We start from the raw sequence: 22,360 nt of genomic DNA, 5'->3' as shown, positions 1-22,360 counted from the left end.
TGAAGGCCTGACGGGGTGGAGCTCAGACTCACCTGCTGCTTCAGCTAACGAGCTTGGCTTCGGGTATGTGATGTGAAACAGCTGTCATACTTTTCTTGTAGGCATAAGGAATAAATTCTGACTGGATAAACTTTTCGTTTTTCTCTATTTGTTTGTAGATTAAGAGTGGAAAGCAATTAAAAATACATAGGCAAAAAGGTGATTGAGAATTAAAGGATGAAAAATATTTATTTATTTGGCATGTTAGGCCAGCAGAGAAGGCTTTGCTGGCCCTGAGAAATTGCCACTGGTCGTATGGATCACTTATGATTCATATATGGTGCTTTTTTAATATAATTTTAGAGCTTGACAGTCCTACCCTTTATTCACTTTCATTATATGGAATAGAGTGTTCAGGACATTCTTTAAAGATTTCCATTTTGTGGGCCTTTAAAAGTCATACGGGTTTGGAATAACATGAGTAAGTAAAATTATAGAATTTCTCGTTTTTGGGAGATCTATCCCTGTAATTGAGTGTGCTTACATACACGTTCTTACACTTGAATGCCAACAACACTTGTATGCTTACACTTGTATGCCAACAATGTGGAAGGTCATGTAAACTCCATAAACAATATTCCTTTATTCCTTAATCATGTTTGCTTAATCAGTGACGAGTGCGATTGTGCAGTTGAAAACTCTTCGCTTTTGGCACCCCTCTGTGGGTATTACCCCTGGAAAGTGGAGCTCAAACGTGCCCATACGCCAAAAAACACTTACCACTTTGGGCACTGGAGGCACTGTATTGCATTTCGGTAAGATCAGAATCAGAATCAGCTTTATTGCCAAGTGTTCTCAAGTACACAAGGAATTTTTTTTGGTGATAGGAGAAAGTGAACAGAACATTGCAGTGAGACACAGAATATAAAAAGATTACACCGATTTTAGCTAAAGAAAAGTCAACCTAATTTTTCCGTTTTCACTGTGAGATCAGTCTGCTTTCTCACCGGCTAATCGAATTTGCACAATTATTGAGTGCATGACTGTTTTACGTTTTGACATCAAAAGCAGAAAATAGCCACAAGATTTCAAATCTCACGTTAATGCAGTTTTCTTGCGTTGTCGCATATTTTTAATCAGCTGATTTTTGGTCATTAACAGCGTATTGGTTTGCATGAAACGCACTCAGTGGCAATGGCAGAGGTCTTGAACGGCCGGTCCCCTTCAGGGTTTGTGGGACGTTTTGTCCGCATGGAGCCAAAACTGATTCTTTTAACTAGCTACATTGTTTGAAACTATATTACAACAGAAAAACTTAGAGGATAAAAAAGGAAAAGGAGCTCTATTAAACATATCTGTTAACTTAGAAGAATGTGCATTAGGGAAAACACTGCTGATAATTTTATGATTTAGTAACATGTAGGCAAGCTCTTCCTTGATGACCCAATGCCAGCATATCAAACCCAGGTACCAGCTAAAAAGAAATGCCCTGGACAAGCAAACGAAGCTGAACAGCTGTTGAAGTCATAAAGACCACCTGTCACTGTACGTTTCCTCTCTCTGCTGGCCCATTCTTAACCCCATCTCATGTCCAATTATGAATACTTCAGGCAAACAACCACTAGCCAAACTTATCCACAGCACACATCTTCAATTACTTACCAAACACACTCTTAATGCTAATGACATGCTGCTACAAAGCTCTCCAAAGACCTGAATAAAGGCAGTTTTATTTTAGTCCACATGAAAACAGAAAGCAGCGTCCTCTGATGCTTGTGTTTATGAGGGAGCCTCTTCTCATTCTCTCGCTCTCTTTGTAGCGAGTGGATCCCACACAGCTGCAGCACGCCTCTCTCCCACAGATCAGGGAGGATGTGGGTGTTAAAGTGATTTGATTTGCTCAGAGTTGTGAAAAGAGGAAAACAAGCCAAACATATCCTGAAAGCAGCTTTCAAATATAACATGACATCTTGAATCTGACCAGCAGCTTTAGCCATATTGAACATATTATTGCAAGAAAGCCACACTGAACTATTCAATGTGGAAAATGTAAATTCCAAGATAACAGTGGAGGAATATGGGTTTAATATATTTAATAAAAAATAAAACTCTTTCTCTGTGAGAAAAAAACAACAAAAAAAAAAAAAACAGGCAATCCCTGAGCCATTCAGTAATGGCTGTGAAGACCCCTCAATGAGATATTAAGTTGTCAGTTTAACTTTGATTATATTTTTAGGCTGTACATTTCATGTGCAATAACAATCATAACCTCAACTGCTCTCCCAGCAAGCTTTAATGGAGCTGAGAATTGCTGCCCAGCAATAATGTTCAAATTTCAAGAGTCTCTTAATGAGGCCCCAAAGACATTATATTAATGCAATCTGGTCAAAGAAATTGCGAACATCAGATTATTTATTACAAAGTGTGGCTGAAGATATTGTATGGACTTTGGATAATTTTTGAAGGGTGATCCATTCAATAAACTCAAGTTCTTAATTGCCTTGAGGAGATATGAATTTGACTGTAAATTTCATGCTAATGATAACCTCAGCAGATCTCCCATAAGGCAATAATAGAGCTGATAATTGCTGTACAGTCTGCTTGATGAGGCCCTGAAGATATTGTGCAATTCGATCAAATACTTGTGGGCATCAGATCATTTCTGGATTTCATCTATCTCATATTCCAAAAGTTTAAATTAGCTTTTAATCCAAACCTTTTCAATGACGCCTACTCCAAAATTAGACCCCACAAATAGCCGGTGCTTTGAGCCAACAACAGCAAACAAATATGGTTTATATTTATATTTTAGCAATTTTGGCTTCAATATTCTCCATAACAACCTCAGAAATCTTTAAAAAAAAAAAAAAAAAAAAAAGAGGAAATCCAAAATAAAATCACTAAGGCTCTCCATGGATACTGTGTCATGATAATGGCTCAAGTACTGGATGTGAAACTCTTGCTTGAGCCTGACCTGGCCATGTCATGCAAATTTTAACTTAAAGAAAAGATCCCAAGAGCACTTATTAATCAGAGTGCTGCCAACAGAGCTCAGATAATGCTTCTGCTACATCACTATGATAAATTATAATAGTCACGACAGTCCTCTGAGTACCGCTACCTTGCATTTCATCAACCTACTCTTGTGGAGGAAGCCAAGTGAATGATGACTAGCTGAGAGAACATCTCCTGATTCAGAGGCCCAAAACAGCCCTTGTTGTAGGACAACAATGCCTATTAGAATTAAAGGCACCAGCAAACTTTTGCATGTACAGTACAAACTGACAGTGTAAGTCACATGTCATAGTGTCAAATTCATGCGAGGTCTTCATACAAGTCCATGTTGACATCAACCATTACAAATTTTTTCAGAATCATCTTCAGACACAACAGTCCAGATCCAGAGAGACGCACGCAGCAGCCTTGTGTGTGTGTGTTTTGTGTTATGCTGGAAAGCAGTTTAATGTTGTGTTTTGTTCAATTGTTTATTAAAAGTTTACACTGACTGCTCAGCCAGTTCCCGCCTCCTCCTTGCCCATCGTGTAAATCCATTACACAGACCATCTTGTATTTTCAATACAAAGAACAGAGAGCAATGATTTCATCTTCACACATGTACACACTAAAAGTGATTATATTTAATTTATGTAATGCCTTTGGCACTATATAATCTTTATGAATGCAACATCAGAGCACTCCACCGTAATAAAAATGTCCAAATAAGTTTCAGCCACTGAGAAGCCTAGCCTGGCTGACCTCTTACTGCATTACTGCTAAGCTCATAGCACATGCTCCAGTAACTGATATGCAGGTGTGTTCTGTAAATTTGAACTTGTCAAAAGCAGCTCTCACACCCATTTCCTGCCAATTAGGAAGTATAAAGCCCTACATAAACCCTATAATGTCATATGTATCAAATATGATACACAGCATTTGAGGGCTCCTGTCTCACTCTCCGTTTAAGCTGAAAAGCAAAAAAACTTATGGTTAGTAAAGGTGTTTTCACACTTGAGTCCTCTTTAAAAGATCCAAATTCAGACTCCTTTAAGTGGACCAAAAAGTGGACAGAATGAAAAAGGACCCAGTTTTCTTTGCATTCACACTCTCTTGTAAGTGAGCAGAGATCTCTTTTTGGTCCACTTTACCAGTTACGGGGTCTCAGTCCTTTTTGCATTCACATGCCATTTGAGGGATCGAGCCCACTTTAAAGAATATAGTATTTATTATAATTAGGACTATATTTAAGAGTACAAATAGCTCTCCATATTAAATTATAAGATAATATAAACATGCTTAATGCTCTCAAAACGAATAAGCAGCATAAGAACAGGTGTCTATGTTCAATAAAACTTCTTTTATTGATCTTCGGCATCAATATTATGTAATTCTGTATTATTACATATTGTTTCATACATTAAAATAGAAAAATAATGCAACAGAACTGAATGCATTGTATTTTTTATTTAAAAAAATACTGGATTTAAAGGCAAAATTCAACATTCAATCATGGTATATTAGTCTTATTAACAACAAACAATGCGATTAATCACAATTAATGTTTAATCTACTGAAAGCCTCAGGTCACTTCTATTTATAGAATACAATATATATTCCTGTCGTAATTTCTTAACTTTCATGAGGCTTTCAAAGCATCTGGTTAAACCCTTGAATCTTCATTAGCACAGAACACTAAATAAAGACATTTGAGTTCACTTCGTGAGCAGTTTACAATAGTTTAATATGCTTTTCACACTTGATGCTGACTACCACCCCTGGAGTCACGAGTTCTAATCCAGGGCTTGCCGAGTGACTCCAGCAAGGTCTCCTAAGCAACCAGATTGGCCCAGTTGCAAGGGAGGGTAGAGTCACATGGAGTAACCTCGTGGTCGCTTTAATGTGTGGTTCTCGCTCTCAGTGGGGCACGTGGTGAGTTGTGTGTGGATGGCTCGGAGAATAGCATGGGCCTCCACACGCGCTACATCTCCGCAGTAAAGCGCTCAACAAGCCACGTGATAAGATGCGCGGACTGACGGTCTCAGATGCGGAGGCAACTGAGATTCGTCCTCCGTCACCCGGATTGAGGTGAGTCACTACGCCACGACACCACGAGGACTTAGAGCGCATTGGGAATTGGACATTCCAAATTGGGGAGAAAAGGGGATATATATATATATATATACACACTTCTCATGCTGTCGTCTCCATAGAAATGTCATCGCATCTCTCCCATGCTCGTGTTGTCATTTCCTGCGTACGGGAACCTGTCAGGGCTAAACATGTTTGGCATTTCACAAATGGGTAAATCAAGTGAGCCCAGAGTGCTTTTTGTTCACAATGTACGTTATTAGCGAACAGAACCAAAGGCTGCGAGCGAACCTCCTGAGATGGCCTCGGGTCGGTTCGCTTTAAAGGGGTCTGAGATCGTTTGGTGTGTTCACATATGGGCCAAAAATCCACCGAACCACGCTCAGACCCCTGAAACGAACCAAGTGTGAAAACACCCTAAGTTTCACATGTTTATAGCACCATCTAGTGGTTATTTGTGAAAAACATTGTTTCAATGTTTATATCGATCTATTTAATATGCCAGCTGACTTCCGCAAAAAATTACTCATGTTGGGATAAATGACTGCTTATTTTAATCTAGTAAAAGTGACAGTAATGATTATATTGTTACTGATATTATAAAATGAGTATTTGCTGAATATATGCAACTTATGCTTGATTCAAATTTTGTAAATTAATTTATTGAAAAAGCATGTTGAAATTACATCTATCAAATATGATACAACAGGCTTTTAAGGTATAACTCTCAATCACAATTACATTACATTCATAACCCCCACCAAAAAAAAAAAGAAAGAAAAAAAAGAGCTTTGAAAATTCTGACATATACTTTCTATAAGATATTTAAAGTGTGAACAAATATTTCTATGTATTTTCATATATGCAGCCTGCTCTACCATTATATCAATCTCATTATTTTACATTACAGTCTATGATGATGTCATCTTACCATAAGCTCCTGAGACCCAGGGGGGGAAAAATTACAATTTCCCTTTTTTAAATGTCAATATGCATAAAATACATATGATAAAAATTGTTTCTTGAAAAAAATATATACAGTACAGTGCAAAGGTTTTAGGCACTTGTGAAAAATGTTGCATAGGGAGGATGTCTTCAAAAATAATGACATAAATAGTTTACATTTATCACTTAATGTCATACAAAGTCCAGTAAACATAAAAAAGCTAAATCAATATTCGGTGTGACCACCTTTGCCTTTAAAACAGCACCAATTCTCCTAAGTACACCTGGAAACAGTTTTTCTTGGTTGTTAGCCGATAGGATGTACCAAGCTTCTTGGAGAATTCGCCACAGTTCTTCTATCTATATAGTCTCAGTTGCTTCTGTCCCTATATGTAATCTCATACAGACACGATGTTCAGTGGGGGCCATGACATCTGTTGCAGGGCTCCCTGTTCTTCTATTCTAATCTTTTCTATTTGCAAAAGTAATGTTTGGGAGTCTAACATTTATATTTCCTATTGACACACTAAAGCTGAAAATATAAATAACCATCTTAAGACAAATGCTTTTGTGAAACATCTTATGTGCCTAAGACTTTTGCACAGTACTGTATATTTTATTCATATTGCAGGCCTATTTGATGTGCTGAATTGAACTGTGATACATTTCAATCCATATTTATAGACCAAGGAGAGGAAGCTGTCAAGGCCAAAATCTAAAATCATCTGGTATCTCTGAAAAGCCCAAGGAGTCCTTTGATAATACCCCAAGATTTAACACTGTGGCATGTATGAGCTAAGAAAAACTCAAATAACAAATGTCCTATACAAAAATTCATTGCTGAGCCTCAGGAGGACAATGGCCTTTAAAGCTTAATATATCAAATATGATGCATTTAAAAAAAATGAAAAAATAAAAATTTATGTTTATATTTTCTCTAATGGTACTAGAAACGGCTTAATGTAACAAAAAAAAATAATAATAATAATAATAATAATTCTGACAATTCTTTGATATGTCAGGCTTTACAGGGTCAAAAGCTACTGTTGTTGTTGTTGTGTACAATATTTGGCTAAAGCTTTTTTAGGCATACGCTGTGTGCCCCAGCCAAAGCTGGTTGTCTGCTCTTATTTGGTCGCCCAGCTTGAGAAGGCTTGTAAGTTGGCTGGTTTTAGAGTGTTTTGGGCACTTTTGAGAGGGTCAAAAAGGAAGACCAGTTCAGCTTGGCCAAGTTGGGAGACCAGTTAACCATTTTAGGCTGGTTTTAGGTGGGTTTTCAGTGGGGTGTTTTGCCTGTAAACGCAAAACACTTGAAAAATGCAACTTGTAAACAATGACTAAAGGGGGCAAAAATAATCCAGACTATCTTTGATTCTAAAACCGATTTGATCGTGTTCTTTACAAACAAATCCTCAATATATGACTGAAGGTGCACTGGAATTTCTTCTAAATAACTGACAGACTTAGAAAAATGTTACAATTCACGATGTAAAGTATTACACAGTAGTACAAAGAAGCATCACGAAATACCTTCAAACTGGAATTTGACCATACTGTATTCATTACTATATTTTAGCATAGTCTTTCAAAAAAAAAAAAAAAAAAAAAAAAAACGCCGATGAACTTTCTTATATATCCATCGCCTGCTCTTTCACTACCGAAACTATGTCGGCTGCAGTCGACCATCATTGCAGCGATGCCACACTGTAACAACCACTAACCTTGATCCGCTTCACTTTCTTCCACTTGTTACTACGCAGTTTCCTCTTTGCCGTTATTCCCTTTAATTTCGGAAAGCGCTTCTTGCATTCCAGACTCTGATTCAATTGATTACAACTGACCGGTTCCGTCGAGACCCGCAAGAGAAAGAGAGGAGACCCCTGAATCCAGCCTTCTTCTGACAGACAACTGAACACAATGAAAAAGAGGGATAGGGCTTTAAACAGCTGTTTCCAAAATGGAGTTATCCCACAGCCAATCACACTCTGACTGCGCTCTTCCCAATAAGAGCACTTCGCTTTGTTCACGCGGAGCTGTTCGCATTGTAAATGTATGCATTTAATTATAGTTTTGAACATTTGCGCTTGAAAATGGTGTATTCTATAAAGGAGCACGTTTGCAAGCTTGAGGAACTATGCATACACCCTTCCAAAAATGTACCACGGTAACCGCAATTTCCAACAAAGAACCACTATTACAGTGATTGCTGATACAGGAAAACTGTGGTAACTTGGCAATAGCCATCTCTGTCATCACAAAAGAAGCTAAACATAATAGGCTACCTGAAATATTCTGAAAGCATTTAACACTGTTTGAAGTAGAGCCAATATTCTGTTTACTGTACTACTTTTGCAACTATAGTATTTTACCTATTGGTATTTTGATACCAATATAATCACAAACTATATTAATTTTGCCAGTTGTAGGAGGAGGAAAGCAAGTGTGCATGTGGATAAAGTTTGTGTCAAATGGTATGTCACCATCTGGCAAAATTTAAACTGCACAGCATTGCTTCAGTCAAAAATAACAGGGCATAGTCAAACTCTGAAAATCATAATGTTTAATGAGTGTTAACAACTACTGTACCACAATTAAAAATACTAAAGTATTTAAATTATACTGTTGCAATACTGAAAGTAAATGTAAGGCTTGAAATGTAAAAATAGGGCATAAAAATGTGCTCAGTGAGACAAGACTTAAATTACATAAATAATATTTGGAACAACTTTAACCTGACAGTTATCTATACAAGTTCTGTACAAAATAAAAAGTTACAGTATACCTCTAAAGTATTTTGGCAAACAACAATATGCAAACACGCATTGTGAACTTCATTTTGGCCACTCTCTAAGGGTATATACTATAGTCGAGAGATAAAGTCTAGCTAAAGTTCTAAGTGTAACTTAAAATAACAAAGATATTGTGCAAGTTTTTTGGGGGATAACTGTCAATTCAGTAATGCACAGTATTTTTTGTTTGTGAACAGTAAAAGGCATAAATGAAAAAGAACCAATTTAGAGCTGTGCTATCTACAAATCAAAAAGAAACATTATACAATTATCTGTAGACCAATCTATAGTCTATAAATACAGAGTTATAAAATACTGAGGCAACATACACTTGAATTTAAAAAATGCATTGTTACAGTATTGCTTTGGATTTTAAATGACATCTACAATGTGCTATCTAAATTATCTATTTATTTCATGGTCCTTGACACAAAATGTTAACTCATCTAATTTATTTCTCATTTTCCCTTTACTGCAAGTTAAGGCAAACATTATTTGAGGTGTAACATGAAACTGGAATGATTTAGTGTTGAAAAACATTTAAGACACAAATAAAATACTGAAAATAAATACATGGACTGATTATATGTTAAAACCAAGGATTCCTTCTCAAAAAGGTGATTACAACTGTCAAGTTTTTGCAGTTTAAGTGATCATATTAGACCAAATAAGTATACCATCCAGCATCTAAATGGCCTTCTTTGACAAGTTTTTTTTTCACACTAATGCATTGACCTCAGCGTTTTGACATTGGATAGTGAGAACTAATATATATATATATATATATATATATATATATATATATATATATATATATATATATATATAAACCTCTCAGATAATTGGTCAGCTATACAAATGCTTTAAAAGAACCAGTGGCAAGTTCACTGGAGGTCAGTAACAATAGTAAAGCTGAGAACGTAGATGTCTGAAGGAGTCCTCTCCATGTGCCCCAGCCTGCTGTCCCTCAAAGAGCATTGAGTCTGGCAGAATTACGCCCTCCAGAGGATCAGGCTGACAGAACTCCACCACAAACTCCTCCTCAGCCTCCAGCAATGTTCTGGACCAGGCAGACATATCAAGTCTACCCGCCTTTCCTCCATACTCTTCAGGTAGCACAGATTGAGGGATGACTCGGTGGAGAGAGCCCAGATCTGAGCCATGCAGGACGTACTGTGGGGAAAAGACAGGCCCACATTTACATCCTGTTACTAGTGATACAAGTAATTATGCTAGCTAGAGTGTTAGCAGTTATTATGCTAGAATGAAAGAATTTAAGTCACAAAAAAATATAAAAGGGATAAGGTAATTAAAAGGTAATTAAAATGTTTCTGTGTAAACACCAGTACTCAGATCACTACCTAGTGACTTACCCTCTCTGCCATTTTCTCTTTCAAAAAGGGCTTAATTATTGCAAAAATACCCTTGAAGATGCGTGGCTCATTTATAATGTTTACTGCTTTTATTCTGATTGGGAATCCATCCTGAAATAGAAAAGCAAACGTTCATTGCTACACTCAAAAACAATGACTCTGGAGTACATTCAGCAATTAATAATGTCTTACCTGAAGGATACCAACAACTTTTTTTGCCAGAAGAGGCCCTGGATTAGAAGCTTGAGAGAGGCCAACACCTGCATAATCTACCAGGATCACAATTCCATTCACTTGGGTTTCCTCAGGCTGAATCAGCTTCTCTAATGTCAAATAAATAGCCCGAATGTTGTCCACAAATGGATAATCATTAGGCTTCCATTTACCTAGAAGAGCAAAAGACAATGCAGAGCAGCAAATAGTTTTCTCATTACTTACACACCATCATGCCATTATTATTGATTACCAGAGAATTCAGATTAATTATGAGATAATTAGTGATGAAGATTTAGCCATAGCTAGATATCTGTATCAGTTCAATTACTGGCCATTAACAATTTACCTGGCCGTAAACACAGTATGTAGCGTCCACGTGGGTCTGGTCTGGGCAGGACAGTGAGAAATCCCAGTTCAAGCACATGCTTCACTGTGGAGGGCTTCAGGTCCTGGAACACCTCAGGCCAGGCTTTCCGGCTGGCATGATAATTCAGGAGCAGTTGAAGGGCCCGGTCATAATCGAACTTTCTGGCCCTAAGGAAGCGCAGGAGAAACGCATCGTCTAACCGCGTCCTCAGATTAGGGTGGTCTTTGAGTATCATATCTCGTAATGCTTGGACATCCCGAAGCCTCCATTCTGGCTTCTCCTGGAGCTCTTCCCGGGCCTTGGCCACCAATTCTGGAGTCAGAGTGCAGGCGTAGATGGGTGGGGGAGGAGCAGGGAAGCCTACACCTGCCACAGGTTCCCTGGGAGGGCCCACATCAAGCTGACCATTTTGGTCTTCCATGGACTATTTTTTGTCTATCGAAGTATTCCAGGCCTTATTAAATGAGAAAACTGCGAAGATGATGACAGAGCTGTTTATTGGTCATTTCTGATAGAGAAAATGCAATATTAGCACTACACACATATCAAAATCTTTCATAAGGAATAAATACAGTTGGGCTACTGGGTCTATACAGTAATCTAACTGTATTTTATAATTATAAGAACATTTTTATTTTAAATAATTGTTGCTAGACCCGAAATAACCATTTATGACATGATATGACCTTAGAGAGTCTATCTAGCTTTACTGTGGTGGTTCTGATGCTTAAGGAAGCACTCCAATTCAATTTATGAAAGACGGGTAGAATATCATAAAATGCTGAATGAGGACATTACTCTTTATCGTGACAGTTTCAGTTTTTCAAGTGCTGAAACGGTATTGCACACGAACAGAAATCAAACAGTAAACATAACCTACCAGCCAAGGAAGTCCGCAATCAGTTCCGTGTACAGAGAGAAGGCGTCCTTCCATTGGTCACTCTGAATCATGTGTCTGTGACGTCAAACGCGCAATAATGGCATTTTTAGGTTGTCACGCTTTCCTCGCCAGATGGCATAATAGCAACGCAACGAGTGATTCATATAACATCAGAAAGTACCCGTCGATTCGGTCTTGTTTGTGTAAATTGACTCTTTGTTACTTTCAGCAACTTCCTAAGGCGCTGTACACACAGAAAGGATTTTGCGTCCCTTTGTAAACATACGCCAGCTAGTAGGCTCGTTTGAGATGCCAAACGCCTCGCCTTGAGAGTAGACGAGTGCAGGCTGGTGTAATCAGGTGGGCAGTGACATAAGAGCCGTCAAGTCCAACAGTTCTCACTTCTCAGGCAGATATCGCGTGATTCACGTTCACGTGCTTTTAAAGTGCTGCAATTTAAATTCTGTTGCGTTTAAATTAAAATAATTATGATGAACAAGACACTGAATATGCCTGTTATTTAATTCCCCCCATAAGACGTGTCTTTCTGACAATTTTTTGTTTAATAAAGACACGTATTTTAGATATTTCAGAAATATGATACCAATCACATATACCATACAGAGATCAGAATGTTGGGAATTTTCATATATAATTTATACACATAAAAATATGATATTAGAGATTAAAACCCTTATGTTCTGTTGAGATTTGCTTCACTGCCTCGTTGTTTGGGGTCACTGTTACCCCAATGATTAAAGTGTGAAAATTATAATTATGAAATAAACCTTTTTTTCCTGCTTAAATAGTCCTTTCCATTTATCCTGAGCTTATTGAACTGATAAAAGAATATTAATAAGTGTATCATTAACTCTTACATTTACTGAAGTAGGAATGTGTTTTTCAGAAAAGCAACTAAATGCAGAAATAACCATATAAATTCTTAATTTACACAAAATAATTGAAAAAATATAGCTGTATATGTTCTATATATGTTACTGAACAAATATAAATATCCCTTTTGTTTGGAAAAAAAAAAAATATATATATATATATATATATATATATATATATATATATATATATATATATATATATATATAAAAATCACAGAAAAAAATTGTTTTCCAAAATAGTAACATTACTTATGTTTGGGGGCAATCTGACCCCGGTCAAATATCACTGTTTTAAAAAAAGAAAAATTAAGTAAATGCAAAAGTGCTTTTTTTACTGCACACTCACTAACCAGGCAAACTGACTATGTGCAAATTTACAGTATATACACATTGTCTGGGCAACAGGACAGCCAAATGTAAATTTCATGCAAATTTCAAGGGCACGTTTCAGAAAACATAAATAAATAAATGAAATCTAAAAATAACCATATAACTTTTGATTACACAAAATAATAATAAAAAAAATGGTATATAGAAAGATATATATTGCATTTTGACAAAAAAAATCCAAATGCAAGTGCTTTTTTCCACACACTCACCAACTAGGCAGACTAACTATGTGCAAATTTACAGTATCCTCCAGGCAACAGGGCAGCCAGACGCAGCCTCTGTTCCCTAGTGCTAGTGAAAAAATAACAGGCACATATTGCTAAGACAAACACAGAACTTTTTCAAACAGAACATTTCCAAAGCTAGATAACTGATGTGCTCTCTGTAATAGATTTTGCCAATACCAATATGTCTTGAACTGCTGATATTCAAAGAGTTTTTCTTTTATTCCCTCTATATACATATATAAAATATAATACACAAAAAGGATGGCCAAACACTTTTCTCCTAAAACCCTGTCACACCACCAAATTCCTGATACTGTATTATGCTAATGGTGAAAATCAAAGAAGACTAACTTTAGATGCGAGAGGAACAGATAATTTGTGCGTGTGCTGTACACAAATACTTGTGACATTTCAGACATCTTTTGTTAGTCTTTGAATAATTTTTTCTGGAGCAGACCTAGCATCATCCATGTTTTCCAGCAGCTGCTGGAGAAGTGATTGCCTCAGGCCGACATTGAATCTCCTTCACAGTGGATGCAGCAAAAAGTGACCTAGGAAGGCGCTCTCTCCTGTCAATGTGAGGCCTCACCAAGGCATATCCTAACTGCTCCAAGAATATTCTTCTCCGGTTCATTTTGCCACCACACCACTCATTGTTGATGGCACACCATATCACAAACGCATTGTATGCACTGATATCCAGGATGTTGAAGAATATTACCTGGGGCCAACGAGCGGTCTTTCATTGACAGCTGTATGTGGCAACCACTTTGTCCAGGTTGTCTACCCCTCCTTTTGTGTTATTGTAATCTAACACCATGTCTGTTTTTTTGTCATCTCTGGTGCTCAAAGATGTATCTCTGTGCAATATGCTCATCAGAGAGTGTCTCTGTGTGAGAGAGAGATAGAGAGAGAGTGTATGTGTATGTGTGTGTGTGTGTGTGTGTGTGTGTGTGTGTGTGTGTGTGAGAGAGAGAGAGAGAGAGAGAGAGAGAGAGAGTGAGTGTTTTGTATTGAGAAATTGCACCTTATGTACCAAACAGATTCAAAGCATGTGAAAATCCTTTGCTCTCAATAACATTTATTACTGGGGTCAATATGACCCCAAACATCACATGTGTGTAGTCATGTCATAGTGGACATCAGAAACATTATCATTAAGTAAAAAACACATTTCTGAAAGATCTTATGTAATTAGGAAAATTCATGAAATACGTATCAGGATAAAAAAATAACGATGCATATATTTTTTTTGTTTTTTTGTTGAGTTATAATGATGTAGAGAGAAAAGAAATAGGTTTTACATGTATACTTTTAGTATATAATACTTTATTTTAATTATATATTACTATAATTATACATATTATATACTCTGCACCAGTGGTGTAGTAGCCTAGTGTCTGAAGAGGTGGGCATACTGTGAATTTATGAAGAACCTCCCTTTATTTAAAATTAAATAAAATAAAACACCCGGTCTCTAAAATTAATATATTTAAATTTATATACAGTACATATGTAAAATGTGTAAGAAATATATTTTTCCATTAAAAAAAAAAAAAGAATATTGGCTGTTGTAATTATAGTCCCACATGAACATGAAAATGTATATCAGGGTAAGTTTCTTGCTGCATGGTGTAGATACACTGCTAAGAACCATGGTATGGTAACTTGATGTTAAATATGTATTTAAATTAATAAGTGGCATTAAATTTCCTTTCATTAGGCTACTATGAAAATTGTTAATACTTTATAATTACTCTAATGAATAAACTAATACATAGGCCTACATAAAACGCAATAAACTATTAGCTAATATGAGTGTAGTAATGTTCACGTTAACAAGTTATCTTGTATTACCATATATAATCTACATACATAAGAATTGATGGTTATTTGTTTCATTTGTGTACTATAATGTGCATCTCTGTGTATAGTGAAATTGTTTTCCTACTTAGAAATATGAACTGAAATGATTTAATATCATGAGAAAAAGGCAAACAGTTAAGAGAGGCCACGCGTCACGTGGAGGAGGAGTCAGGAAGCGCATCATTACAATGACGCGCTTCCTGACTCCTCCTCTAAGTGACGCGTGACCTTATCAACGAGCTTACGTCATCCCTCTCATGAGCGCACCTCACTGAGATGTACGGAAGCAAACATTTGTAGTTAAAAAGTATATAAGTATTGTTTTGTTTCTCAAAATAATCAATCGTTTGGGTTTTTGTATTTGTCGATTGGAGTCGTGTGGATTATTTTGATGCACCCTAAATATGCATTTTGGACCGTCAAAAAATGGAGGACATTCACTTGCATTGTTTAGAGGAGGAGGCTTGAAATGAAATCCTAAAAGTCTTGATGAAGAAAGAAACTCAGATACATCTTGAATGGCCTGAGGGTGAGTAAATTATCAGCAAATTTTCATTTTTGTGTGAACTAAGAAGAGCTCATGTTTTAATGGTCTATTAAGCAATACATGATTTAATAAATTATTATAAAGTGACATATGGTCTAAAATGAAGAAATATACACGGGTGCTTTTTCAGTTTCAATTTCATTATTATATAATAATTTGTCTGACGTAAATCAATTACACAATCACATGCATAACATTTCTAAAGCCTGAGGAATATGGAATATGGAGGAATAATTCATTTTAATTTGCAGCAGACATTATTTTGTCAGTACTGGATGATTTTTATTCGCACATCCATTCACTAAAAGACATTACACACCGCATCCAATCAGATCTTCGATCTAACCTTATAACTGTTATCACAGTTGTACTGTAGTTAAAATCAACCATTTTCAGCTTAAGAGTCTGTGTGAGGTCTTGTGTGCTAATAGCAGCTGCAGAGTAATCAGATCTTGTTAGAGCAGAGTTGAACACAATGACCGTGAACTATGATTTATATAAAATATTGGCTGTGACCTGACCCACCAGTCTGAATTGTGATATTATAATCTTCACCGATCTTTTGAATACGGGGTGTTTTAATCCTACTTATAAAACTATTTGCCATTTTCATCTCAATTTTAAGGCAGCGTTCAGGAAACTCTGCTGTGCCTTTATAACCCGGAAGTGTCACTGCTGAGCGTTTGTTTGGCCCTGTCCCAATACCCACACTTGCGGTCTTGGCCACTTGACTGTGTGTGCACACGACAGGAAGAAAGTGTTCAATACTGTCCCATGTCTAAAATATGCCAAAGCTCAGTGCACTTAACCCACACTAAATCCACACTAGTGCGAATACCGCTTTGGAGCGGTCTTTCAGGCTAAGTGTATCCCAGAGTTCATCATGATCAGGAGCCACAGCCCGCTTACCCGAGCGATCTGTGTTTCCCTTACGACTCAGTACACTTGACATTGCGTTTATTAATGCATTTGGGAGTGCCTTCTTACACGACCTAGTTGAAACCTCTCTACAATAACTGCAATATTCTAAAATTGGCTATGGTGTTTGAGCCATGCCTATTTTGGTGCGAAATTGTCCGCTATAAAAACAGGTGCACAAACACCATTTTCTCAGAATTTCTTCCTTCAAGACAGCGATCATCTCTTGTCTAGAAGCCCTCTACCTTTGCCGTCGATATACACATGTCAGCGGGCAGACTCTTAAAAGGAAGACTTTCCGCTCCCCTGCAGTGCTCCGGTGAACATCACTCTGCCTCGCCGATTGACGCTTCGCTGTTGAACAGGCCTCAGCATCCTGATTCCACGCAGTGTTTTGGCAGGTGTTGTGTATCCTTGCAAAGCAATTGTATAATGTGTATTGTGTGATATAAATATAAATATATATTAATTTATATATTTATATATCTAAAAGAGTCACTTACAAGTGTTCCTTGTGCGAGAGGCACATCCCACTGTCAGATCAGCATGAGAGCTGCATTTACTGTCTGGGCCGTGCTCACACAGAGACAGCTCTCATGGAGACAGACTGTCCTCACTGTGAGGACATAAGTCTCAAGACGATTCGCTCGCGAATCACCCTCGTTGTGAGAGATGATTCAGCCTCACCGCCCTCCCACCCTCCTCTTCTGTGATACCAGAGGATTCACACGTGGAGGCACTGCGGGGCCGCAAGATCGAGCAGGATGACTTTGAGGTGGTCCTTGTGGCGGAACACTCCCTGCGAGCCCCATAATCTCTCTGAAGCGCATGTTTTCCGATACGCTATGTGCAAGATGAGCTCCAACCTTCTGAAAGAGTGGGTGGCCTCATCTCATTCAGCGGTTTTGATGCTGGGAATGGTAATGACGATGTTATGTCTCTCGCTACATCAGGCGAGTGGTCAGTGGATGATGCTGCTGCCCCTCCCCCCAACAAGGGCGAGGAACGTGCACGTGCCACTGACAGGGAGATGCTCCATGTCCTTTCAAGGGAGGCCGAAGAGCTTCACCTTGAGTGGTCTCCCCCAGAGGAACCTGAACAGCATCCCACAAATCTGCCCCATTCATCCCCGAAGTTCATAACGAACTATCTAAGTCCTGGTGCACGCCCTCCTCAGCGCGCTCACGCAGTGACGCCATTCTCTTTAATGTGGGTCACGGGGAAGAAAGTGGTTGTACCCAATTACCCCCTGTGGAGGAGGCGGTAGCGGCACACCTCTGCCCAGCGAGAAACAGGGTGTGGAAATTATGCCCCATACATCCTTCCAAACCATGTCGGCAAACGTCCGCACTGGCTGGAAAAGCTTACTCAGCGGCAGGACAAGCTGGATCAGCACTCCACGCAATGGCGGTGCTCCAGGTATTTCAAGCCAAGCTCCTCAGACAAATTGACGAGCATGGCTTCGATCCAGAGATATTCAAAGAGCTCCGCACCGCTACAGACTTAGCGCTGCATACCACGAAAGTCACTGTGCAGGCCATTGGTAAGTCCATGGGCAACCTGGTTATTCTGGATTGACATACACGGCTGACCCTCACAGAAATGTGTGATAAGGAAAAAGCCACTCTGTTGGATGCTCCAGTATCTCCAGCTGGCCTCTTTAGCGGCTCTGTGAATAAGTTTGCTGAGTGTTACGTTGCCATTCAGCAGCAGTCACAGGCTATGAGACACTTTATGCCCAAACGGAGTACATCACAGCTGGTTCGCTGACTAAAAGCCCCATACCTGCTGCCTCACCGGCACCTGTATATCAGCACATGCAGCAAAAGCACTCCTAACGGGCACAACCCTTTGAAACAGAAAGCAGAGCCCGTGGTTCCCTCCGGGTCTGCTCCAAAAAAGGCTAGAATGGATTGTTCAAAATGTTGTTTCTGTGTCTTGCACTCAAATAAATGCAATAAAAAATTAAATAAGTGCAAAAAAGAATACAGCATTCATTGCAAATGCACGAGATGCTCACACAATCTCAATAAAGAGCACTTTTCCTCTTCAAAGTACACACATTATGCGCAACTGCTTCCCTATCGTGAACGAAGCATTATATCATATGGTAAACAAACCGAATTGCCCTTTGTCCCGTTACGCAGCCGGGTGGCGAGCCCTAATGGGTATTTCAGAATGGGTGCAAAAAATGATCAAACATGGTTATTCTATCCAATTTGTACACCGGCCACCCCGTTTCAATGGCGTTCTGTCTTCCACAGTTTCACCCGAAGACGTGCCAGTGTTACGAGCCGAAATACACAATCTCATCGAGAAAAACTTGATAGAGATTGTGCCAAATTGTCAAGCACAAAAAGGGTTTTACAGCCATTATTTTCTTGTTCCAAAGAAAGACGGCGGACTTCGGCTAATCCTGGATCTGAGACATTTAAATCGCGCACTCACAAAGCGCCTATTCAAACTGATTACTCAGAAACGGATCTTATCGTATGTATGCCCACACGATTGGTTTGCGTCGACAGATCTGAAGGATGTGTACTTTCATATCCAAATTGTACGACATCACAGGATATTTTTGAGATTTGCGTTCGAGGGAACAGCGTATCAATTCAAAGTCCTGCCCTTCGGACTGTCTCTGGCTCCTTGGACATTCAAAAAGTGCATTGATGCGGTTCTCATCCCTCTGAGACTGAGCGGTGTGCGCATCTTGAACTACCTCGACGATTGGCTGTTACTGGCACAATCAGGGGCTTTGTTATGCCAGCACAGAGACTTACTTCTTCAGCATCTAAACAGCTTGGTCCTCAGTGTGAACTGGGCGAAGAGCACGCTCTCCCCCAGCCAAAAAAATCTCCTTTTTGGGAGTCTGCCTCAACTCCACGAGCGGGAGCGCTCACCTCACAAGCGAGCATATTTATGCCATTCTACAGTGTCTGTCTCAGTTCAAACTGGGGAGAACACTTCCACTGAAGCTGTTTCAGAAAGCATTGGAGTTTATGGTGGCAGCACAAGTGAAACCTGCATGTGTGGCCCCTGAACAGAGCACCCTTGATGCGCCAGAACTGACATGTTCTGTCATGAACACCATTTTACAGGCCAGAGCGCCATCCACGAAACGCCTCTATGTGCTCAAATGGAAGGTGTTCACTGATTGGTGTCTCTCACATGGCAAAGACCCAGTAAACTGCCCCATACATGAAATTCTCATATTTCTTCAAGAGCAATTAGATGCAGGACTCACCCCATCAACGCTCAAAGTGTATGTGGCAACTATATCTGCTTATCACGTACATGAAGCTGGCGCCTCTATAGGCAAGCATGATTTAATCATAAAGTTCCTTAAAGGAGCAAGATGATTAAACCCACCTCTGCCGGCTACAGTCCCGACTTGGGATTTAACTTTACTCCTAAAAGCTCGGTCAGGGCCCCCCTTCAAACCTTTGGACTCTGTTGATTTGCGCATGCTCTCGTTAAGACTGCACAACTGCTGGCTCTGGCCTCAGTAAAACGGGTCGGTGACTTGCATAATCAATCGACAAGTCATGTCTGGAGTTTGGCCCTGGTTTTTCAAGAGCCACTGTCAAACCCATAATAGGCTATGTGCCTAAGGTCCTAACCACACCCTTCAGAGTGCAGGTGGTTCACCTCCAGGCCTTCTTCCCTCCATTAATTCAAATGAGGAACAATGGGCATGGACGAATGGTGTGTCCTTACAGGACATATGTTTGCAGCAGAATGGTTCTCTCAAAACACATTCGCAAGGTTTTACAACCTAGACGTATCGTCTCTCTCTCTTCACAAGAACAGGCTCCCCATCTTTTACACAACCGCCTGCATTAGGCGTAAGTCACAAGCACTTACATTATAAATAAACTCCCTCCCTGACTAGGTTTGTGAAGGAGTTAATTCATACTATATGTCTATGTCATATATTCGTCCTGAGAGCTCCCCTCCTGGCCCAACATGAGGGTCACTCACTGCAGCATACTCTTGTCGGTCGCCATCCCACGAGACTGCGGTGTCATGCTTCCTTTCTGGGAGGTTATGTCATGTATTGCGGCGTGATGGGATTCTGTTCCCCGTATGCATTAATAAACGCAATGTCAAGTGTACTGAGTCATAAGGGAACGTCTCGGTTACATACGTAAACTCGGTTTCCTAAAAGGAAGGGAACAAGACATTGCGAACGCTAACCGCACTACAAGACTCAGAGTTCTTGAGGTACGAGCGATGATTCTTCAACTAGGTTGTGAAGAAGGCATTCCCATATGTGTTTATAAACGCAACGTCTCGTTCCTTTCGTCTCAGGGAACTGAGGTTACATACATAACCAAGACGATTTTGGCCATGATGATGTAAAAAAAGAAGGATAATTTTCTATCCGTTCCGGAGTGGAACTTCAAAAAATTGCCCTTGAAGGTCTCTGCGTTGTTCTGTCTTTTCTGAGCGCTGAAGTAAAGCAATTATTGTTCATTCACACATTTGATTCCGTTATTCACTTTATCTGACTCCAATTTTATATTAATCTGACTCCAATTTTAAGTTGACCTCTAATTTATATTTAAGCTCTAATTAATTTCTGATCATTCTTTTAATTTAACATTTTTAGGTTATTGATTACTCTAAATCCTCTTCTATTCATTGTCCTTTTGATCTTTGGAGACTTACACCGGCCATTATTAAATTACGTAAACCTCCCGAAAATGGATAGCCAGTTCCGTTCTTAGTCAGCGGTTGTAGGGTTAACTAATATCGTCTGGTTTGGCTTGTCTCATAACCAGACGATATTGCCGCTTAGTCACGTACATACAACTTGCTAAGACGGGTGGTGAGCAGTGACTGAGAGTCTTTAAATGGCTTTCTCCTACCCGGTTGTCCTGAGTGGTTTCTCCTATATTAAAGCTCCAGTATGGTCTACCCTGGTCTAATGAAATTCAAATCCTACTCGGCTGTCCTAGGTGGTTGTCCTACCTGGTTGTCCTGAGTGGTTTAAATTCAAACTGAGAGTCTTTAAATGGCTTCCTTCTATATTAAAGCTCCAGTAATGATTTCAGAGGAATTCAGAATAAATCAAATAATAACAATTTATTTGTCAGGTAGGATATAAAACATTGTTGCAGAAATTCAAATCAAAGCCAATTTCACATGATCAGAATAAACAAGCATTACTAAAAATAAAAGACAAGTCAAAGAAACATACCTGACAAAACTACATGCAGTGGCACAGCATGGGAGATCTGCTTACAGATCCCCAGAGCTTCATGCCAACTTTCCTTAAATATCTAGACAGAATAAACATTGTGTACCAAATGGTATTATCCTTTGAACAATGAGAATGTGGGGGTGAATGGGTTCTTGACTTCCTGGGGTTTAACCTTGTTAACATATAGGCGATCATTTCAATTGTAGGTCAAGGAGGGAGATAGACCTCCAGAATTATGCAATATTTGGCAAAGACTTTATAACTTTGTTACCATTAGTTTTATCAACATGGGAAAGAGACCACTATACCAGTCGCACAGAGACCTCTTAAATGATATCAAACACATACAGTTGCATTCTTTGTTTTCATGGTATTTGTTATATTTGTACATATAAATCTTGTGTCTTTTGTGTTGGTCCAGAGCTGATGAAGGGGAGAAGGGGGAGAGAGAAGGGGGGGCAGCAAGGTGATTTGCAATTTATCACACTGTGGTGATATTCAGGTGTAGATTTCAGCTTTTGTGAGAGAGTTCTATGACGTTGATTCTCACAGAGTTCTTTGACTTTTATCAGAAATGGCGCCTTCTGGTCGTAGACATTCTAGTGCCAGCCTTACAATGACGTCAAGGAAAGCTTTTCAACATAAGTCATTTATTATAATCAGATAGTGAAATGTA

At 38.9% G+C, this 22,360-nt stretch overlaps 3 protein-coding genes across 5 annotated transcripts in view; all 3 read right to left on the bottom strand.

Annotated features, from left to right (window-relative positions):
• The window catches only part of LOC127419526 (cAMP-dependent protein kinase inhibitor gamma-like), a 46,812-nt gene extending 38,862 nt beyond the window's left edge, over positions 1–7,950 (bottom strand). Inside the window, exon 1 of the mRNA XM_051660992.1 lies at positions 7,731–7,950. The gene's annotated coding sequence lies outside the window, so the exon portion shown is untranslated. The remainder of the gene's footprint in view (positions 1–7,730) is intronic.
• LOC127419518 (formin-like protein 3) overlaps positions 1–22,360 on the bottom strand; it is a 489,255-nt gene that overhangs the window by 57,701 nt on the left and 409,194 nt on the right. The window lies entirely within an intron of this gene.
• LOC127419523 (alpha-tocopherol transfer protein-like) lies at positions 8,559–11,998 on the bottom strand. 3 transcript variants are annotated; one of them, XM_051660987.1, is made up of 5 exons: positions 11,635–11,998; positions 10,734–11,262; positions 10,364–10,557; positions 10,172–10,282; positions 8,559–9,971 (listed from the first exon to the last, which is right to left on the bottom strand). In XM_051660987.1, exons 2-5 carry the CDS (start codon positions 11,173–11,175, stop codon positions 9,693–9,695), a joined length of 1,026 nt encoding a protein of 341 aa, XP_051516947.1. In that variant the 5' UTR covers positions 11,176–11,262; positions 11,635–11,998; the 3' UTR covers positions 8,559–9,692. The 3 variants fall into 3 exon arrangements, with proteins under 3 accessions (XP_051516947.1, XP_051516948.1, XP_051516946.1); XM_051660988.1 differs by having other exon boundaries at positions 10,734–11,245; XM_051660986.1 differs by having other exon boundaries at positions 10,734–11,225.

The sequence above is a fragment of the Myxocyprinus asiaticus genome, chromosome 28 (genome assembly GCF_019703515.2).
Source record: "Myxocyprinus asiaticus isolate MX2 ecotype Aquarium Trade chromosome 28, UBuf_Myxa_2, whole genome shotgun sequence".
Lineage (NCBI taxonomy): Eukaryota > Metazoa > Chordata > Actinopteri > Cypriniformes > Catostomidae > Myxocyprinus > Myxocyprinus asiaticus.
Note: the sequence above shows the minus strand (reverse complement) of the source record. Positions and strands in the feature narration are given on the sequence as shown.